A 19,694-nucleotide genomic window follows, 5' to 3' on the forward strand; every position below is an offset into this window, starting at 1 on the left:
CTTCCCTTGTTTTCAGTCGCGTCCTTCCCATCTGTTTCTGTCTATAGACTCAGTAAGAACAGTGAGACCCATCTACCTCTGTGGGCTGTGGTAGGAGACACTATGGATTTGATTCCAGCCAGAGAATCAGCTTAGGAGAGAATCTCTTTAATCTGTATTAAATGAAGTAGGTCGTATGGTATCATCTGAAAATAACAAATAAAATATGCTACTGAAAACACAGGCTTAACAATGACCAATAACCCAGTAGCACATTGATCTGTCTTAGCAGACTTGGGCCTCTGGCCTCTGTCCTACTGGCCAGGCGTTTGGCTTGAGCCTTTATCTGCAGCCACGCCACTGGGTCAGCCCAGAGTATAAGTCCGGTCTGTGCGTGCCTGGAGGATGGCACAACTCATCCTGATAGACTGGAGGCAATCTGCATCTGAGCTCAGATCCACCTGGCCCCGCAAGGGTCTTAAGCATTCCAACCAGGAACTGCACAGACAAAAAAGAGTGAAAGGCTTTCACAGCTCCGGGTTTCATAGCTGGGGACTTCAATATTTTCCCATGTTAAACAAACTGAGAATGTGACTTGTGATAGAGCAAAGCAATGCGAAGCGTAATGCTTGCACTTGGTCTGTATGTACCGTAATACTCTACTAATACGGGGATCACGGACAGGCTTTCATGCCGTGGGTTCATGAACTTGATGCAGTATGCACTTTCACAGTGGTAATGTAGTTCTATTTATTGCTCTACGTTCAACTCAATAGAACTTTATTGTACCCTAATGACAATACTGCAATGGAAATTTCTTGTGCAATGCAAAATGACTCCATTTAAAATACTGAAATTCATTCAAATTGATTCATTGTGAGCTTTATGTCAACTGAAAAGACCTAAGTTTCATGTCATTCACTTAAATCTGCAATGTTGTTACACTGGAGGCCCAGTTTCATACCGTGCTACAGACACACACACACACACACACACACACACACACACACACACACACACACGTATAGGACCTACTGAGTCTCAATGCTGCTCTCAATTATAAATTCCCCAAGTGGGAAATGCTTTTGAGTATAACCTTTACCCCCTTCTTTTTCCTTTATATTACTGCAGTAATGAAGAGGCCACTATGGTACGTCTCCCTATAGGCACACAGCTAATCTCAATGCCAAGTGGGCTGCGCAGTGTAATTGAGTGTCCTGCACTTATGGATATATTTCTTGCCATTCTGTACATATAGCACTGAAGCTTACAAGTTAGGTCTTCTACTATATAGTCCAGTGCATTCAACATGATGTGTTAGAAATGATTTCAGAAATATTATTTTTCTATCTTGTCATCACACCATGCTGAGTAATAGTACATATACAGTGTATTCTGCATAAGTAGACTCCAGAGTCTCCTAGCCCTGCCTTAGTGGTTAGCCATAAGCCCATTGGGATCTTATATGAGAACTGGTGAAGGGCTTAAAAGACACTGGTGCTGGTGGGGGCTGTTCTCTTCTCAGAGCAAGAGTATTAACGCTTCTAAAAGCACTAATAGCATCAGGGCCAACTTGGTTATGAGGATGTGTTGCTTTGACAAGAGGGGGAGAGAGCGGGGGGATAAAGGTGAGAGAGAGAGAGAGAGAGAGGGAGAGAGGGAGAGAGAGAGAGAGAGAGAGAGGGAGAGGGTTAAGCCAGCAGGGGGATCTTTCATCCCCACTGCTCTGTAGGAGTCGGCCGATTCCTCTCGTAGTCACACACACACAGGCAGCACAGTAGATGTACTTTTAGGCTCCTGGACATGTTCGGCAAGTTGAAGGGCCTCCTGGCGGGCCCGCAGGTGCCAGGGGCCTCTGGGACCCCCGGGGTGACCCCCGACCCGGCTCCAGCCCCGGCTCCAGCACCAGCTCCAGCTCCTGCAAAGGTAAGAATTTTTTGTGTATCTTCAGTGAGTCAATTGCTCCAGAAATAAAAAGAAATTGGATTCTTTAAAATGTATTAAGTTGCTCAAATTGTTCTGGATGTTTATATTCATGTCTATAGTGTCTCAAATGATACTTGATTTTTCCATGATGCTATCATAAACTTTTATTAGCTGTCATGCATTATGTGCCAGTAATGGTATTGAGAGCAAAAAGGCAGCAATCATGCATACACACAGAACTAATACAGCAAGCAGTAAATTGGTGTATGCAATTATGCAGATGCAGGTGAAATATTATTGCAAATAACATGCAATACGGCGAGTTGTTCCATTGGTTTGTCATAACTCACTTTACCGTATTTCTGTAGCAATCACAGCAGCGAGTGTTATCCGCTGCCATTCCTCATTCCTCTTGCCAAAAATGATTTAAATATGATTGTTTCATTTTCTGCATGCACCTATTGAAATTGCTTATTACCCAAAAGGCACATTGAAATTCATTTCATTCTGATTAGAGCTTATTTTAAAAGTGCCTATCAGGCGAGGGGGGTGTTTTGTTGTATGCTAAATCCACTATTCTTTGAAAATGGTCTCTGAATTAAAATGTCTCTCTAATGGCCGCGGTTTGACTAATGAAGCCAACCGTTTGACTTTGAGGAAAATGTTGCTTTGTGGTGTAGGAGGAGAAGCCAGCCAATGAGGAGAAGGAGGCCAAGAAAGAGGACACACCGCCGGGTAAGTCATCATTCATTTGAGAGACAAAATTGCATATTTGGAAACTGGATTATGTCCCTTTTTTTTTTAGTTTGCTTTGTGTCAGACGGGTTCTTTATGGTGTGTCACATTCACTTCACTATCCTCTGTGGACCAATGGCTGTGGGAGTGTGTTGTACACGGTCGGGGTCAATTCATGAATGAACTCATCAATTCCAGTTAAACTGAAGAATTGGAATTGGAATTTGAAAGAATCTACAGGAAACAGAATTGGAATTGAAGTGGAACTTTAGGAAGTTGAGATTAATAGGGTCATGTTTTGTTTTTTTGTTTTTTTTCTTACCACATATCTGAGGTTATACAGTGTTATATATTATCAATACTAAATATAAAATGGGACCTTCATATCATAAAAGGGACCTTTCAGGTGATATTTGATGCATAACATAATGGTAATACATACATTATGATTGAATGTATTTGATTTGTTTAACTAACAAACTCGCTTAGAAGTGGAATATCATGGAATTTCATGGAATTCAATTCTGTTTCCTGTCATTTCAATTCAATTCACATTCTGTTTTCCAACTCCAGGAATTGAATTGTAATTTACCATGCATTCCCAATTCAATTCATGAATGGCCCCAACCATGGTGTTGTAACCTTCTACAATCTATTTTCATGTCCTTACTTTTGAGAACATTGAACTCAAGGAAGAATTCATTGCACCATAACGCAAAGTCACCAGTAGAATTACAGAATTATCTGCAAACTTGATTTAAAAAGTCTAAAAACCCAGTCCTGCAGAAAAATAGTGCACCACTCTGACGGCTTGTTCACACTGTGAGCAACTTGTTTGATTGGTCGTTGCAGCTGCAAAGTTCGACCAAGAAAAATAAGCCATGTATTATTAAAATCATGTCTTTTTCGCTGCTTTGGTATTGCCTTTTGCCATAGCCAGCCAACAAAATTCCTTCAGAGTTTACCATCGACCCCAACAATGGATGCAACCATTCTCCAAGTGTAGTTTTTGAGACATTTATTCCTCTAGGCTTTCATATAAAAGTTGTGGAGAACTGGGAAGCTTTGAATGGCTGGAATCATCCATTTTGCACCTGCCAGGCAGATATATTGTTCATGAAGCGAAATCACATCAGTAGCGAAACAAAGAAGTACAGAAATCTGATGTCTGTTGATGGCCAATGACCATAAAAAGGTCAGCCTTGCCCAGTTTCTCTGGTCGCTCAGCTCTATAGGAAGTTAATGGACTTCTGGTAACTTGTTGATCATGTTGCTCGCCATGTACACAAACAGTAAGAAGGCACCATTAATCCAAATAAAACTGAAAAATTTATTGAAGGCCTAGCCTGCTCATTTACCTGTCTTGTAGTAAGGTGAGGGTCTAGTGCAACAGGTATCCTTTCACCAATGCTGACCATACTTTTACTGTACTTAACTGACTACAAGCCAGACAGAGACCTAGAAAATGTGCTCAGTATAGCACAGCCCTCCACCATGTCTGACAACACCTCGCAAGGAAGTTATGCACCTTTTGGTGTTATGCCACGCCCACCACTACGCCCCCTTTTGGCCAATCGACATGAAACGTTAATCAGTTCTTCCTTGGCCCATAACCAACCTTCAAACCAAGTTTTGTGCAAATCCGTGCTAAACTTTTTGAGATATCCTGCTAACAGACGAACGGACAGACAAAAACATAGATGCAGGTGACAACATTACCTCCATGGCGGAGGTAATCAGTGCTTTTTCTATGGTAGGACTTTCAGCTCAGTGGACTGAGGGACACACCATATCCTTGGAACATGGACTTCATTATGAGTCTGTTTCATGAGTTATGTTCAACGTTATCCCCAATCTTTTTCTCTTCCATGTTTCAATCTCTATAAGCTGCCAGGGTCAGTAGCATTGTAATGCCCTTCCAATGCCTTCCAACACATTGAGACGTCTAGCCATTTCACCTACAGTACCAATCAATCAGAGAGGCATTCTTTCTCGTGGAGGTGTAAAACTCTGAGGAACTACCAGATGCTTTGACCTACCCGTTTTAACAATGTTCTTCTAATTGTTACCCCTTTCTCAGCTCCGGCTCCAGCTCTGGCTCCGGCTCCAGCTCCAGCTCCAGCTCCAGCTTCAGCCCCTGCTCCGGCTCCTGCAGACCCTGGACCTGAGGGGTAAGACCTGCACCCATTGTAGATTCTTCTCTACAGAGGTTTTTTCAAATGATTTGGCCACAACCACAATGACACAAATACACCTTCGTCATCAGCAAACATGTTTCTCCCACCTTAGCTTACAATGTTTTCAGACATTTTATTGCATTGAAGGGGAGATGCAGTGAACATATAACAGCAACTAAAAGGACTACAGCTCCATTAGATGTATTTATCCCAAGAGTATCTGTCCTGCATCCAAACCTCCCCATAGCTTTCCAAAAAGCATGCCTGCCAAGACATCGACACCACAAACTAGTATCAAATTAATCACGCTAATTAATAAGATTCCCTGGCGAGATGACAGAGAGAGAGAGAGAGAGACAGAGGGGGAGAGAGAGCGAGAGAGAGAGAGAGAGAGAGAGCCCTCAGAGATGAACGCAGCATGTGAGATCTCTATCCCCCGGTACAGCAACATGCAGATTAGTTTAGGGATGACCTGAAAGTGGATTAAAGGCTTTTCAGCTTTTTAGACATAAGAAGCTCACCGGGGCTGCTTATGGCCAAGCAATCAAGCAAGTGAAGGCGACAGGTTAAAGGTACAGCTGATCCTCTCAGTTGTAAACACATGTCATATTATTTTCCAACCAAGGAGACGTGTTGGAAATGTAAGGTGGAGTTTTGGTAAGAGCTAGAGGTGAAGCAGAGTGTGAAGCACTGTTAGAGGAGTCACCCATCAGCCTGAGTGACATGTGGAATAAATAGCCTGTGAGTGTCAGGAGTTTAAAGGTGAGGCGAATTACTGATCTAGTCCAGTCAGCGTCGTCCACCTCTGATATGATGGATATGATGCAGTTTGATTCCATATTTATTGTAGAATTGATCAATACTACACTGGTTGTCTATGGGAAGAACTTAACCTGAATTGATTCTAATGAGACTTTTTGATCAGATTCCACACACACACACACAAGTATGCATGAGTATGTTTATTATTATTATTAGTTTCAATGGAGAGTTTTAGTGTCCCATGATGGTCTAGATGCTGTTTCAGAGGCTTTTAAGAAGGGGAAACCCTGAATACTTTCTTATGAGATTTTGTGCATGAAAATAGTCAAGAAAATTTAAGATATTGAATATCAGTGCAAAAAAAAATGTGTCTAACTCAAGTCATTGACAGTGTGTAAATTAGAGAATGAGGACCAACCAAAGGGACGTAATTATCTCGGAGCCCACTGATACATAATAATGAAGTGTTTAATAAAGTGATTAAGTGTTTAATAAAGTGTGGTGGCAATTATTGTAAGATGCCACCAACTGTGTGATGTGAGAGTCATAACGGAAATTGCTGGTCTGTGCAGACAACAGACAAGTCTTAACAAGTTATTTCGTCTCTTATTCAGTCTTATTTTAAGATGCTTCCACTTGTTTTCAATGCAGCTTCACTTCAATAAGGCAGATCACTCCATTACTATCAAGACAATTACACTTTCTTGAAACAAGTTGAATTGCATTGGAAATAAGTATAATTATCACGTTAAACATTTCAGTAAACATTTCAAATTTTGGCATCTGTTGGTCTTGATAGTGATAAAAGTGATTATTATCAAAAGTGTACAATTTTTACCCTCTATTATTATCATTTTATCTTGTGGTGCCTTCCTGTTTTGCTTGTTTTAATTTATTTTATCAGCATGTTTTTTGCTTTTATTTGATTGTTAAAGCACTTTTTAAACTTATTATCATATATTATTGCAGTTATGGTGCAGTGGCTGGCTATTCATTTCTGATGACTTGTTATGGATGAGTCCTTCCTCTGACCTAGATGCATTGCTCCATTTTGTCCACCAGGGAGAGACATATGAACATCTCCTGTAGCTCTGCTGCTCTTGGAGTTGCCTCTGTCAGCTGAGCCTTTTCACTTAAAAAAAAAAAAACGGCATTTTACAGTGTAAATGTCTCAACCTGGCGTTACAAATCACAATTACTATGCAATGTTATAAGTGAAAAGCAGCTGATGTAGACTCACCTTATGGCAGACTGACATCAGAGTTGTGAAAGAGTGTGTAGTCGGCCTACTACAAATTTTGTAGGTTCTCCATAAGCATTGCACCAGAAACTGGCCAATTTACCAGTGATGAGGTATGGAAACAAAGTCAGTGAATGTCATCAGATCCTAAAAAGCCCTCCAGCCCTCAGCCATGGTCTTGACCCTTTTAGATTTACAGTTCTGAAATCACTGTTTCAGTATGTTGGTGAAGAAAAGAGGGATGGTCTGTACAGAAACCAACACCAAATCAATGGAATGTTGATTCATGCTTTACTTTGTTCGTGCACCTCATTTTGCAAAGTTTTTTCTTTACTCTGAGTATATTTTAAATTAGCAACATCTTACTTTTTCTTAAGTAGATTTTTACACCAGTAATTTTACCTGCATCTAAAGTGGTAATCTGCGAGATCCTTTTTTGTTTTTAGCTTTTTCATTTTGTCCCCACTTCCCAGAGATCAGCTGTCAATCAAACAGTGTGTCCAGTACTGTGACGTCTTTTTCCTTGGATTTTCTGTCGATGCAGTTTGAATTTCTCTTTTTTTTTGTCTGTTCAGCCATGGTGGCTATCACTGCTCATGCTAACAGTTCTTCTTCTGTTTATTCCAAACAAACCAGAAACGTAAAACGCATCACTTCCTGTGCACCAGAGGATTTTTCCCAGGAAAGAGCTACCAGACACCGGGTGTTTTGAACAGCAAATGGAAAATCTTTCATGAACTGGATATAGGCTGAATCACTGTTGTGTTATATCAATCGGTGATAAAGAGTAGCAACATGGACATTTGGCAGGCACTATTAGCATGCTAGTATTACTGTTGAAGTGATTTTGTGGCTAATTGTACTGATGGTACAGTATATTCCTTTTTCAGACAAGACGTGCCCCCCCCTCCACCTCCACCCATAGTGGTCAACAAGTACTCAGATGAGCAGCTCAGATCCATCGTCCAGCGGATGAGAGAGAGAACAGACCACTACAAAGAGAAACTCGTTGATCAGTACGCTTCCTCCCCAGAGATCACCCCTCCTGTCAGTGAGTATACGTACAAACACACACGTGCAGAATCATTCATGTACACACACACACACAAGTTTCTGAAATATTGAGCATCAAAGATCTGACATACCAGCTGGAAAAAAGTGTAAAACTGTCATGGACTTTCTATCTTTTGAAATATTTAACCCTAAAAGTTTGTTTTTAAAAAAGAAAATAAGCACAGCATAAAGTACAATTCAAAGATCATGAATATGAACTCAATTTTGATTGAAAAAAAAAAAAAAAAAAAGAAAAGTCAGATAGAACCTTATAATTCCAAGCTCACAATATATTTGTGTCAAATGGGTATGGATATCATTGAAGCTTTATTGGAAATTAGACAAGCAGTCTGGCAGTCTAGAATTTTATGAGTGAAATCCTAAAGTAGTTAATAACTTCAATAATTCCATGCTGAGTTCTACTTTCATGGTAGTAATCACTTTGTCTTCAAACTGTGGATATTTCATTTTGGAAATGTGAAATGACAGTTTTCAATCTTCATATTATCCATTTAGCACCACTGCTGCTCAAAGAAGACTACGCAAAAGTAATAGAGGAGAGGAAGAGGCAAGCAGAGGAGGAGCGGATAAGGAAGGAGGAGGCGGACAAGAAAAAGAAAGAGGAGCAGGAGAGGAAGAAGCAGGAGGCGGAGCAGAAGAAGAAGGAGGAGGAGGAGAAGAAGAAAGCAGAGGCTAAAGATGAGAAAAAGGAAGAGAAGAAGATGAAGGCCAAGCTTGTTGAACTTGCCTGGTGGTTTGTGGACGTTCTGCTGAAGCCAATAGAGAACAAGATGGACTCTGTGCTGGGGGTGACCATAGACCCTTTCACAGGTAGTGTACTGACTTGACTTGATGCATGAAGACTTGACTTGGGACCTGGGTTCTGGTGACTCAGGACTTGACTTTGACTTGTACTTTGATGACTTGAAAAGGTTTCTAAAGTCTTGACTTGAGATCTTGTGTTTGTGTAAATGACTTAGATTGAAAGTGATGAGATTTGCTCCAGCAGATGACTGAATTTAAATTCTGTTTTCTGAATTTGTATGGAATGATTGAATTTATTGAAGTTGCAACTGATTATAGAAATCAAACTCATGATGCTCTTACCAAGTTTTTATCCTATTAAAACCATATTGCATTGAAAAGTCCTAGATATTTAGTTTTCTTTAAGATATTAAATTGATACTGGACTCTTGATTTGTTCTGACTTGACTTGGTGTTCTACATTTAGACTTCAGACTTGACATTAATGACTTGGACTTGACTTAGTAATCTACATTTAGACTTGAGACTTGACTTGAGACTTGTGCCTCAAGACTTGAGACTGACTTGTGACTCGAGCAAAGCTGACTTGGTCACACCTCTACATTCTGGTAAATGCAGAATGTATGTGCCTTCACACATTCATTGCATTAGATGATGGTTTTCAGCCCAATTGTTGTGGAAACCAGACTGTTAGGCTCTTTAAATAGACAACTGTGACAACCAATAGACAACTGTGATGTGTGCAATATTGCACATATCACAGTTGTAGACGCTGATGTAATTTTATTATAGTAACTTTTGTTCAAATAAGCACACTGAATGATTAATCACATTATTTTATTGTTTGTGGTTGAACCATCTATTGTATCCCTGATTAGTTTAGACCAGTATGGGTTTTTGAAGGCCAATACTTATCATTTGTGATTGAAGCTGCCCATGGATAACCAATATCTTGTGATGATGTTCAATATCTTTACATTTGCCCATTTAATGCCAAAATAATTACAAAAAGATTACAAGGATACAGTGTTTGCCAGAATTGTATTCTTGTCAGTGTGGAAAAGCCTCTGAAACAGCATTTAGACCATCACTTTGCTCGAGACACTAAAACTCTCCATTAAAAGCCAGACCAATGAAATTGTTTTAGGTGTTAGCAGCTCCTTAAGGGTGAGGCAGGTTTCACTGGTTTTACTGGAATGATTTCTGTGGTCAGACAACTGACATAAAAATAACAGAGGACTTTCAGGTGATGTGACTCACCCTCTAGCGGCCATATTGGAGGTCCTCAGCTCTTGGCAACAACGGTTGTGAACAGTTGATTGTGTTGCTACATGTGCTTGGTTGTTTCAACAGAAATGAAAAGACATGGTTCATTTCTGTGCTGTTTTTGACTGGGAACTGATTATTTCATCACTGATACATCTGATTGATTTTGTGTTTAGATAATGTCAGCTTGTTGAACACTGTGTTATTAACCCATCTGATTAGCTAACATACGGTAGTAGAAGTTATGTTTGTAGTGGCTCCTAGTTGTTAACATTAACGCTGTTTTGCTAAATTACTCTGCTGGCTAGTTAGCTAGCTAACAATGCCAAAAACAAAATCGTTTTAGCGTAGAGACTAGGGCTAAAGACAATTACTGTGTCGCAGTAATACATTTGGAAACAAACCTACCATATCAGACTATTCAATTTTACGTAAAACGTTGGTGAATGGATCTGCCACACAACAATCTTTTTCAGCTAGCTCTTTTTCTAGCCTTGTCATTATATATTTAGACCTATTAGACAATTTAGGCCATAAGTGGACCTCCATGATGGTGCCAATTTTTAATTAAAGACCTTGGCCCAAATACAACCGATATATGAGTCTAACCTATTGTCCAGCATCGTCTTTTTTTACAGTCTATGTCCAGCACACTAAATTCCCATCTCCCTCCTCTTCTACCAAACCCCTACACCTCCAGACCGTCGCTACATCGCCTGGCTGAGCCTGGTGACGCTGGCCTTCAACTACAACACTTGGTTCGCCACGGCCCGCCTGTGTTTCCCCTACCACACGGCCAGCGCCATCCCCTACTGGTTCACCCTGGACCTGCTGGCCGACCTCATCTACCTCATAGACACCATCCTCTTCCAGCCCCGCAAACAGTTTGTCATGGGAGGCGACGTCATAGTAAGGCAATCCTTAAGCAATCCTGACCAATTTAGACTGGCATTAAGAATGAAAAGGATGAAATCAGTTTTAAAAATATCAGCACATATGCAATATACAAAAAATTTGAATATGAGAATATGAAAAAATTGGAATTTTAAAGACACTGTTTTGATTTTGACTCTCACTCTGTATCGTAATGAGAGACAGGTTGAGCCTCATCTTGTCATTTTCTCCCTTTCAGAAAGACAGGGTGCTAACGAAGAAGAACTACAGAGCGTCAGAGAGATTGAAGGTATTGCATGTGGGATTCTTGGATCTTGATTTGCTGTTTGCACTGCTCTTGTTGTACTTCAGGGTGAACTCGCCTCAGTTTGCTCACAAAGCTGTCTCTCCTCAACAGTTAGACATGATGTGTCTCATACCGTTCGACTTGCTCTACTTCCAGTTTGGATTCAAATCCATTTTCAGGGCCAATCGTCTGCTGAAGGTAAATTCACATACTCATCTCATGTGTACCTTATGTGGATGGAAGATTAGTCAGGCCATGTGCTCAATCTATGTGATGAATTCAAAAGATAGTTGAGTTGATGATGTGTTTTTGATTCTTACTCTTAAGGCAGATACGTTCTTTGAGTTCAGTGATCGTCTGGAGAGCATCATGGCCAAGGCTTACATCTGGAGGTATGTCACATAAAATGAACTGCTGCTTTATTCAACAGCCATCATTGTGCCACCATTGTTGTCATCACACAGTCAATGATTCAAAGATCTATGCTTAATACATTTGCAACCATTTTTCCCCATTTTATTAGACTGTTCACTGAAGACATTATCCAGATCTGACAAGTTTGGTATCTGGAGTCTTTATGCCATAAACAACTATGAAAATTGACTGTGTTCAGTTTGTTGAGTTTGTCATCAAGGGAAGATTGAGACAGAACCTCACTTGTTAGTACACAGAGAGACATGAAGATGTAAGAGTGACAAAATACGTAACTTATTCCCCTAATTCAACAATTTCCCCAGTCTTGAAAAGTTCCCTATTTACAGTATATGGCAAAACCAGTCAGTTTACAATTTGAGCTGCAAAATGTGTTATTTCACATGAGCAGGCCACAATACTGAATGAGTAATAACACTTTAGATAGCGAATCTGTTCTCGTTTGATTGTTACTGGTCTGTAGTGAATGTAATTCATTTGGTCATCTTCTGCTTCGGCAATGTGCGGAATCCCTGTGTCATGGCAATAAAGCATCCACTGAAGTGAATTGAGAGATAGAAAGAGATGGAGAAATGAAGAGAAACAGACAGATAAAGCGAGAGAGTGAATGCTAACTGCCTTACTCATCTGCTAGAGTGATTCGCACCATTGGATATCTGCTCTTCATGCTCCACATCAACGCCTGCTTCTACTACGTGGCTTCAGACTACCAGGGCATCGGCAAGACCAAATGGGTTTACTCTGGCCTGGGCAGTGCGTAAGTACCATGATATTCATGCATTCATATTTCAATCTTTATGGCTACTAGAAATGGTGTGTGTGTGGTGTGTATGTATATTGCATCTTCTGCATTTTTTGCATGTTGCACACTTTGAAATTATCTAAAGATCAGCAATGTGTTGTAGTAAATTATAGTTATACTGTTATTATAGTTAACATAGTTACAAGGTGCTGTAAAGTAAACCAAAATCATCTCTGTGTCTCCGGTAGATAGCTCTGTCCGATGCACATGCTAACGCTTTAGCATACAGTATGTTAAAAAATAAATGGTGGTAAACTGGTAAATTTCATTTCCAAATGTCTTAAACACTGAAGAATGTGACAACTGAACATGAGTTTCATAAGACATCTTTTTTTTGGTTCCAGTCTTTCCGAATCTTTATAGAGTATCCATCCCTGACATATGCAAAGAAAATCCAAACTGTAAACTCTATTGTATTTCCCATCTTTACTGCTGCCGTAGTTACCTCAGCTGCTTCTTCTATGCGGAGAAGTCCCTACTGATGATCGCTGAGTTGCCATTGCCAGACACCATGTTCGGACAGATCTTTCAGATGACGAACTACCTTTTCGGGGCGTTCTTTTTGTCCATCGTTCTCAGCCAGGTAGCTTTAGTTTACTTTCTTTTTTCTTTTCTCTTTTTAATCAGCTTGCTTTGGGGTTTTGATCAACTTGTTTTGGGATGCTTATTTTCTTCATGTGACGTTCTTTTTTCTTTTTCTTTCTTTTGGCAAGCGACCCAAGCAATTGCAACAAATTTCACCGTTCTCTCGATTTTTTAAGCAAGACATCTTGGGAATAAAGCATGAAACCAGGCAGAAATATGTAAAAGATAATCCAAACCATGCCTTGAACCGACTTACCCCCCACTACACACACACATGCTCCTCTATCCATCCCCTAAAACCCACTGGCCAATGATAGTATAGCTTCCAAAAGCCCCTCTAATGCCCCGACCCTCTCCACAGGTACCTGCGTTGTTACTACTTTGCCGTCCGCAGTCTGATCAACATCGGGGGTCTTAACGAACCCCACACCGTCTTTGAGATTACCTTTCAGATGACAAACTTTTTCACGGGCGTCTTTGTGTTCTCCAGTTTGATTGGACAGGTAACACAGAGAAACGTCCCATCAGATAAACCCTTACCCCTGTGTCTGCCAGTCAGAGGTCCCATAGCATAAGCCAGGGCCCCGTGATCCCGAATTCATCTGGAACTCGATAGATGTTAACATCTCCACTTTAGCATGTCGTTACCCTTTTTCCGCCTGTCTCGTTGATGTAGTGAAGTAGTAATAGAGGAATGGAACTTCTGTCGATCTAGAAATGTACTGTCCATAGTTTGTCATCATACACCATCGTAGTTTCTCTACCATCACATCATCCGTCACTCAAAAAGTCATGATATTTCATTAGTTCCCTGTGGAGTCTTGATTGTGAAAAATGTTAAAGGTGCGATGTGTAGCATTTTAACATCAATAAGTCATTAACACGATCATTTTGAGACGTTAGAATAATCACCGTAAACAAACGAGACGATTGGATTGGCAACCTCTACCAGCCTCTAGACTGCATTTTACATTGTGTGACACCGGGTTAGATTTGGTGGGAAATTTGCTGGATTGCTTTATGGCACAAATGGAGATTGCTTTACAGCACAAAACAGGAAGAGGGCACCATTCTTCAGTGTAAATGGAGCAAATAGCAACATCCTCTTTGCGACAACTGGGTTTATTGGAATAGTGGTCTTGGTTTTAGAAACACTAGCACTAGCAATACCACAATAATTGTCCAATACCAACTATTTCCACCATGGTCTCATTTGTTTACGGTAATTATACTAAGGTATTACAATAAATTTCACAATGATATCTTGATGTTTAAAAATGCTACATGTAGTACGTTGAAGGAAGTTACCTATGACTCAGTTAAATAACATTTATCATTTCAGTCATTGTCAAAATAATTGTGATACCTCGGTATAATTAGTACTGTTGGGGTGGGGGGTCCTTCCTGTTTAATAGGATCAATTCAGAGTGACTGATTTTGCACAGTAGCACCATTTTTTAAATTAGTGTTCAGTGATCAACAACAAGAATGGTAGACCACTTAACTAAAGTCTTACTCCTTGTGTTTTTCAATTTGTGTGTTCATTCTTGCCTTGTTCTCACCTCAGATGAGAGATGTCATTGGTGCAGCCACACAAGGCCAGACCTACTTCCGAACCTCCATGGACAGCACCGTGTCCTACATGGTGTCCAACCGCATCCCCTCTCTGGTGCAGAACAGGGTCCGCACCTGGTACACTTACACCTGGGATGCTCAGGGCATGCTGGGTCAGTGTGGACAAAGAGTTCTTGAAGTTTTCTCTTAGTTCATCACATCTCCTCTCTGATAGCTGACAAAACACCAGAGATGAAGGCATAGGGGGAAGATGTTCTACTGTCTGATGTGACAGGAGGACACTGCGTGGCGTCTAGTATTCTAACTTTTTGTCATGGCGGTGTGTCATCTTGATGCTTCCAGATGAGTCCGAGCTGCTGGATACGATGCCTCTGGTGATGAGAACAGCGATCGCTGTGGATATCAATCTGGTGACCTTCCAGAAGATTGATCTTTTCAAGGTGACAAGTGCAAGCATATTCAAACACACATGCAAACACCACACACTCACACTACTAACTGAACAACAGGATTGCATGATGATGTGTTATTTCAACAGGGCTGCGACCAGCAGATGTTGGTAGACATGTTACTGAGGCTCAAGTCTATCATCTACCTACCTGGAGACTTTGTTGTGAAGAAAGTGAGTGTATATTAGAGTTATTATTATTATTATCATTATTATTATTATTACTATTATTATTATTATTTTCCTGGGTTTCAAAGCAGAGTTTTAGTGTTCCGTGGTCTAAATGCTGTTTCAGAAGAATTAAATTCTGGGGGAAATACTGACTACTTGTAATTTGGGGGGATTTTTTTGGCATGAAAATTATCAAATTTAAAGATACTGCGTATTGACACAAAATATCTGCAAACAGCAGCTTCAGTCCAGAAATACTGGTATTGATATCAGCCTTCAAATTCCCATATCACTCAAACCCTTGTGTAAATGACTATTTGAGGAAACATGGTGATCCCGGCCTCTAAACCATCTATTGTTATCTTTCTGCCTCTGCATGGCTTTCACCTCTCTGCAGGGTGATATCGGTAAAGAGATGTACATCATCAAAAGTGGAGCAGTGCAGGTGGTGGGAGGACCTGACAACAGCATCGTGTTTGTCACACTGAAGGCTGGCTGCGTGTTCGGAGAAATCAGGTAGGGCTTTAACTGTGTGATGAAGTCCATGTTTTGCTATTGTTGGTGAAGAGAACAGTGTGGTGACAGTGACATCTGTTCTCTTTTTCAAGTCACCCTATGGTGTGACTTTAAAGAACAGAAGATATTATGCAGAAACAATGCCTCAAGCAGAAATGCTTGAGTAAAAACAAAACATTGGAATATTCAAACAGAAAAGTGGAAAAATAAGTGTTTCGACAGCTTATAGAAGCAGGTAATCACAGTACAAACATTTTGTTTGATTATCAGTACGAGCATGTGATAAACTGTGTGTGCAACCAACGCTTGACTGTGCCAGCTCATTACTTTCTGTGAAACTGTAACAATGGATTCAAATCCCCAGACAAAGAACACCATATTGGGTCTTTAAGTAATTTAGACATTTTTTCTCAGTCTGTTGCAGTCTTCCAAAGACGGAGGGAACAGGAGGACGGCTAACGTCAAAGCTTACGGCTTTGCTAACCTCTTTGTCCTGGAGAAGAAAGACCTGTTTGACATCCTGGTCCACTACCCGGAGTCTCAGAAGGTGTTGGCCAGGAAGGGCAAGTGAGTCAGAGCTGGCTGAAGAAAATAGAGGGCTTTCAGGTGGTGTAACGCGCCCTGTAGTAGCCACATTGGAGGTCCTCAGCTTTGGCAATAATATTTAAGAACAGTTAACCATATTTCTAAAGTTACGACTCGGCCATGACTACAGTATCAGCTTAATTTCTGTGCTGTTTTATCTGGAGACTAATGATTTTTGTGTTTAGCTTGTTAGTTAGCTAGTCAAGGGTAAAGAGTGTTTTATTTTTTTAGGGTTAACTAGCTACCCAAGTAGCTAGTTAAAACATCTGATGTGCAAAATAGCTAATGCTATGTGGCTAGTACTTTGTGGTGGCTAGTAGTTCCATTTTATTATTTATTATAAATAAACAAGACTAGACTATTATCACCATTAGTTGCTTTGCTAAATTATCTGACTAGTGCTGAGTTAGCTAGCAAGCTAAAAAAGAACTGTTTAGGTTAACTGAGCTGACTCTTCGGCTACAATGTTTTAGTAGCTATTAGTTTGGGCTAAATAAGACTAAATATAGCCTACATATATCTCTTTATTCACATGGTTGATATATATTTAGACATTATTCACACACTGGACTCCTCTGACACCAGGCGTGGTTGTTGGGAGATTTGTGACTCAACTACATAGCTTTATACAGATTCAATTAGAAGCAAGATATTTTCTCTTCTCCTGAGCAGGTTTTACAGTATACTTGAGAGTATCAGAGGGCATTCGTTCCATTTCATCTTAATGTTTGATCAACCCTGTAGATCTGAGCAGTGTGTGTGTGTGTGTGTGTGTGTGTGTTTGTGTGTGACTTTAAAGGAAACTAATGAAGGCCAAGGGTCCAGCAGCAGCTAAAGCTGAAGAGGAGAAGAAGAAGGGACTGGCACTGTTCGGACCCAAACCACCCACACCCAAAATGCTGCGTGCTGTCGGTGGAAATATTAACAAAACATTCATTGAAAGAATCAGGGTAATTATACTTTTTTTTTTATTAACGTACGTACGTTTTGTCATATTAAAGTAATTGCAGTGGAGGTGCTGACTGTTTTGCAACATATTTCAATTTGTGTTTCTTTTTTTCCCAGAGTGCTGCTGCTCAACACTGAGGATTCCAGTCCACTTATTTTGATTTTTTTTTAATAACTCCTTTTTGGGAGTGAATGTACAGTTTATTTTCAACCTCTTACTGTTATGACTCGTTTGTACTGAGTGTGTGTTTTCTGTTATTCTGACATATTGTTTGAAAGGAATGCTTCTGTAATTTACCCGGGTCAAATAGTATTGGAAAATATTATATTAACATTTGGTTTGTCATGCTTTGAGCACTAGAGAAGTGGGGTTGACCACATCAGGACAGTATGGTGAGTGAGTGTCAGGTAAGTTGGAGGAAATCACAGGAAAATACACTAAATTGAATTTTAAACACTTTCCAATTGTTGCCTAAACTTTCTGGCAGCCATTGTACTGTCCTAAGCGGCAAACCCCACCCACCTGCTACTACAAGCAGAGTAAAACAAACCAATGCTAATACTATTTGGCCAAGGCCTGGTATGAATGGCATCTACATTTTTCAAAACATTGTTGTGCAATATTTGAAGCCAGACAGAGCATCAAATTGTCTCTGAACTTCAACTACTGCCCCTAGTGGATCTGTCTTATGCTTATATTTGTCTATTCACCATATATTTTTCTGTTTTTGTCAGCCATTTTTTTTTTTTTTTTTTCAGTTTGCCAATGCACAGTAGTTGTAAAAGCAGTGCCTACCAAACGATATTATCCAGCATTATAGCAATGGTGACAGTATAGCTGACACTCCAATGTAATATTTGATACACTTCTGTCTGCTTTGACATTTACAGTCCGGTATGACTTTAATAAATAACTCCTTGACTGAACTACTACATCTGGCAAGTTAGCGTTGTGCCCTGTTTATTTCTCATCTGTCTGTCAGCATTGTGTTTTTACAGTAGGAATTCAAGGCCAGAGAAAGAGAGAGAGAGAGACAGTGGTGCTGACTAATCCCCTTAGCCAGACAGGGACATTATGGGGGTTAATGAACTAAGTAGTCGCTCTATTTGTGAACTCTTTAGCCAGAAGGGGCAGAAATAGGCCTAGCACAGACTACACATTTACCCTGGATGGGTTCATCCCCTACAGCCATGAGTTATGGCCACATAATATGTTATCCCATACTGAATTATATTGAAAAATGCACTCAATTCTCAATTCCGTGTGGCAAATTTAGAGGCAAAGCTGTTTATTTAGCATTTGTTTTCATTCATTTCAACAAGCTTTATGGCAGAATCAATTACCAGTTAGTGTTATTATGAGAATATACCTCCCCATCCCATCCCACCACTTACTTGCAGTTCTAAATTAAACTCTAAATTAGACTCTGTAGAGTCAATGAACACAACCCCCTTTTCTCTGAAATGTAGTCAACAGTATGTCACATGAGGACAGTTCTCCTGCCTGGCAGCGATAGGTGGCTGTGATAGCCGATCTGGTGTTCACCCCTAGCGAAAGAGGGAGTGCCCAGAGGGAATTAATGGGCCTAGAGAATTAATTGCCCCAGTCTGCTGTTTTGGCTGTGAGAAGAGGACTAGAGAGGATCTGAAGGTTCCTTTAAGGATCTAAAAGGGAATACAAGAAGTGAAGTGGATGGGCAGAACTGTTTGCTATAGCCCACCCTGCCATGTTCAGCAAGTTGAAAAGGTTGCTGGGGGCACCCGAGCCTGCCACCGACCCAGCTCCTGCCCCGGCTCCTGCCCCGGCTCCTGCCCCGGCTCCTGCTTCAGCTCCTGCCCCGGCTCCTGCCCCAGCTCCACCAGCTAAGGTAAGACCTGGTCTCTTTCTAATACCTTTATAGGTCTAACAGCTTGAGTGTCAGCAGACCTGGGCCTAAACGGTACTTAGGAAATACTTCTTTTACCTTTATATTTTGCCATCCCATTCCCAAGTACCTTCTAGCATTTCAAATACTCTTCAAACCCACTCTTGTCATGTTTTCCAGCTCTTACTTATTGTTACCTAGACATGACCAAGAGGATTTCTGTCATCCTTTTGAATACTGGGTAAATGCTACAATTGAACTAACCAATTACAAAACTCAACATGGTGGATGTTGATTGGCCTAACACTTTTCAAATGCCCACCATTTAAACCAAGCATCAATCACATGAATTCAGCAGGTTTTGTGTCCACTGCATGCTTTATCACAGTGAGTTCAAGGGTCAGTCCCTATCAAGGTAACACATGGCAGGTGACTCAGATCAGTGGAAGCCTCTGAAGCAGCTTGGCACTGATGTGGAGAAGAGCCATTGTTCTTGCATTAGCAGGTGGCAAGCTGCTGTTCAGTTATCATGGGATAATCTACGTTTGCTTTTCCAGGAAACGCTGGACCTGCAGTATTTGTATCAGCTTTTTTAACAGATCTATTTGTATTTTATTGAACTGGGAGTTTTTGCAGGCCATCTGTGATTTCTGCAGAATAGTTTATATATGCAACTAACTGACT

General features: G+C 40.5%; 1 protein-coding gene across 1 annotated transcript; it reads left to right on the forward strand.

Moving 5' to 3' along the window:
* Positions 1–1,782: 1,782 nt before the first annotated feature.
* Positions 1,783–19,012, forward strand: LOC139913017 (cyclic nucleotide-gated channel beta-3-like). Its single transcript, XM_078291548.1, has 18 exons — positions 1,783–1,905; positions 2,586–2,640; positions 4,721–4,811; positions 7,710–7,870; positions 8,389–8,703; positions 10,604–10,812; positions 11,036–11,086; positions 11,195–11,281; positions 11,411–11,475; positions 12,150–12,272; positions 13,264–13,405; positions 14,470–14,629; positions 14,820–14,917; positions 15,016–15,099; positions 15,494–15,612; positions 16,027–16,179; positions 16,997–17,147; positions 18,881–19,012. Exons 1-18 carry the CDS (start codon positions 1,783–1,785, stop codon positions 19,010–19,012), a joined length of 2,319 nt encoding a protein of 772 aa, XP_078147674.1.
* The last annotated feature ends 682 nt before the right edge of the window (positions 19,013–19,694 follow it).

This window comes from Centroberyx gerrardi, chromosome 22, assembly GCF_048128805.1.
Source record: "Centroberyx gerrardi isolate f3 chromosome 22, fCenGer3.hap1.cur.20231027, whole genome shotgun sequence".
Classification (NCBI taxonomy): Eukaryota; Metazoa; Chordata; class Actinopteri; order Beryciformes; family Berycidae; genus Centroberyx; species Centroberyx gerrardi.

Coding starts and splice junctions, on each gene's coding strand:
- LOC139913017 (XM_078291548.1), top strand. CDS start 1,783: ATGTTCGGCAAGTTGAAGGGCCTCCTGGCGGGCCCGCAGGTGCCAGGG. Junction 7,871..8,388: donor AGAGATCACCCCTCCTGTCA/GTGAGTATACGT, acceptor TTATCCATTTAG/CACCACTGCTGCTCAAAGAA. Junction 11,476..12,149: donor GCCAAGGCTTACATCTGGAG/GTATGTCACATA, acceptor CTCATCTGCTAG/AGTGATTCGCACCATTGGAT.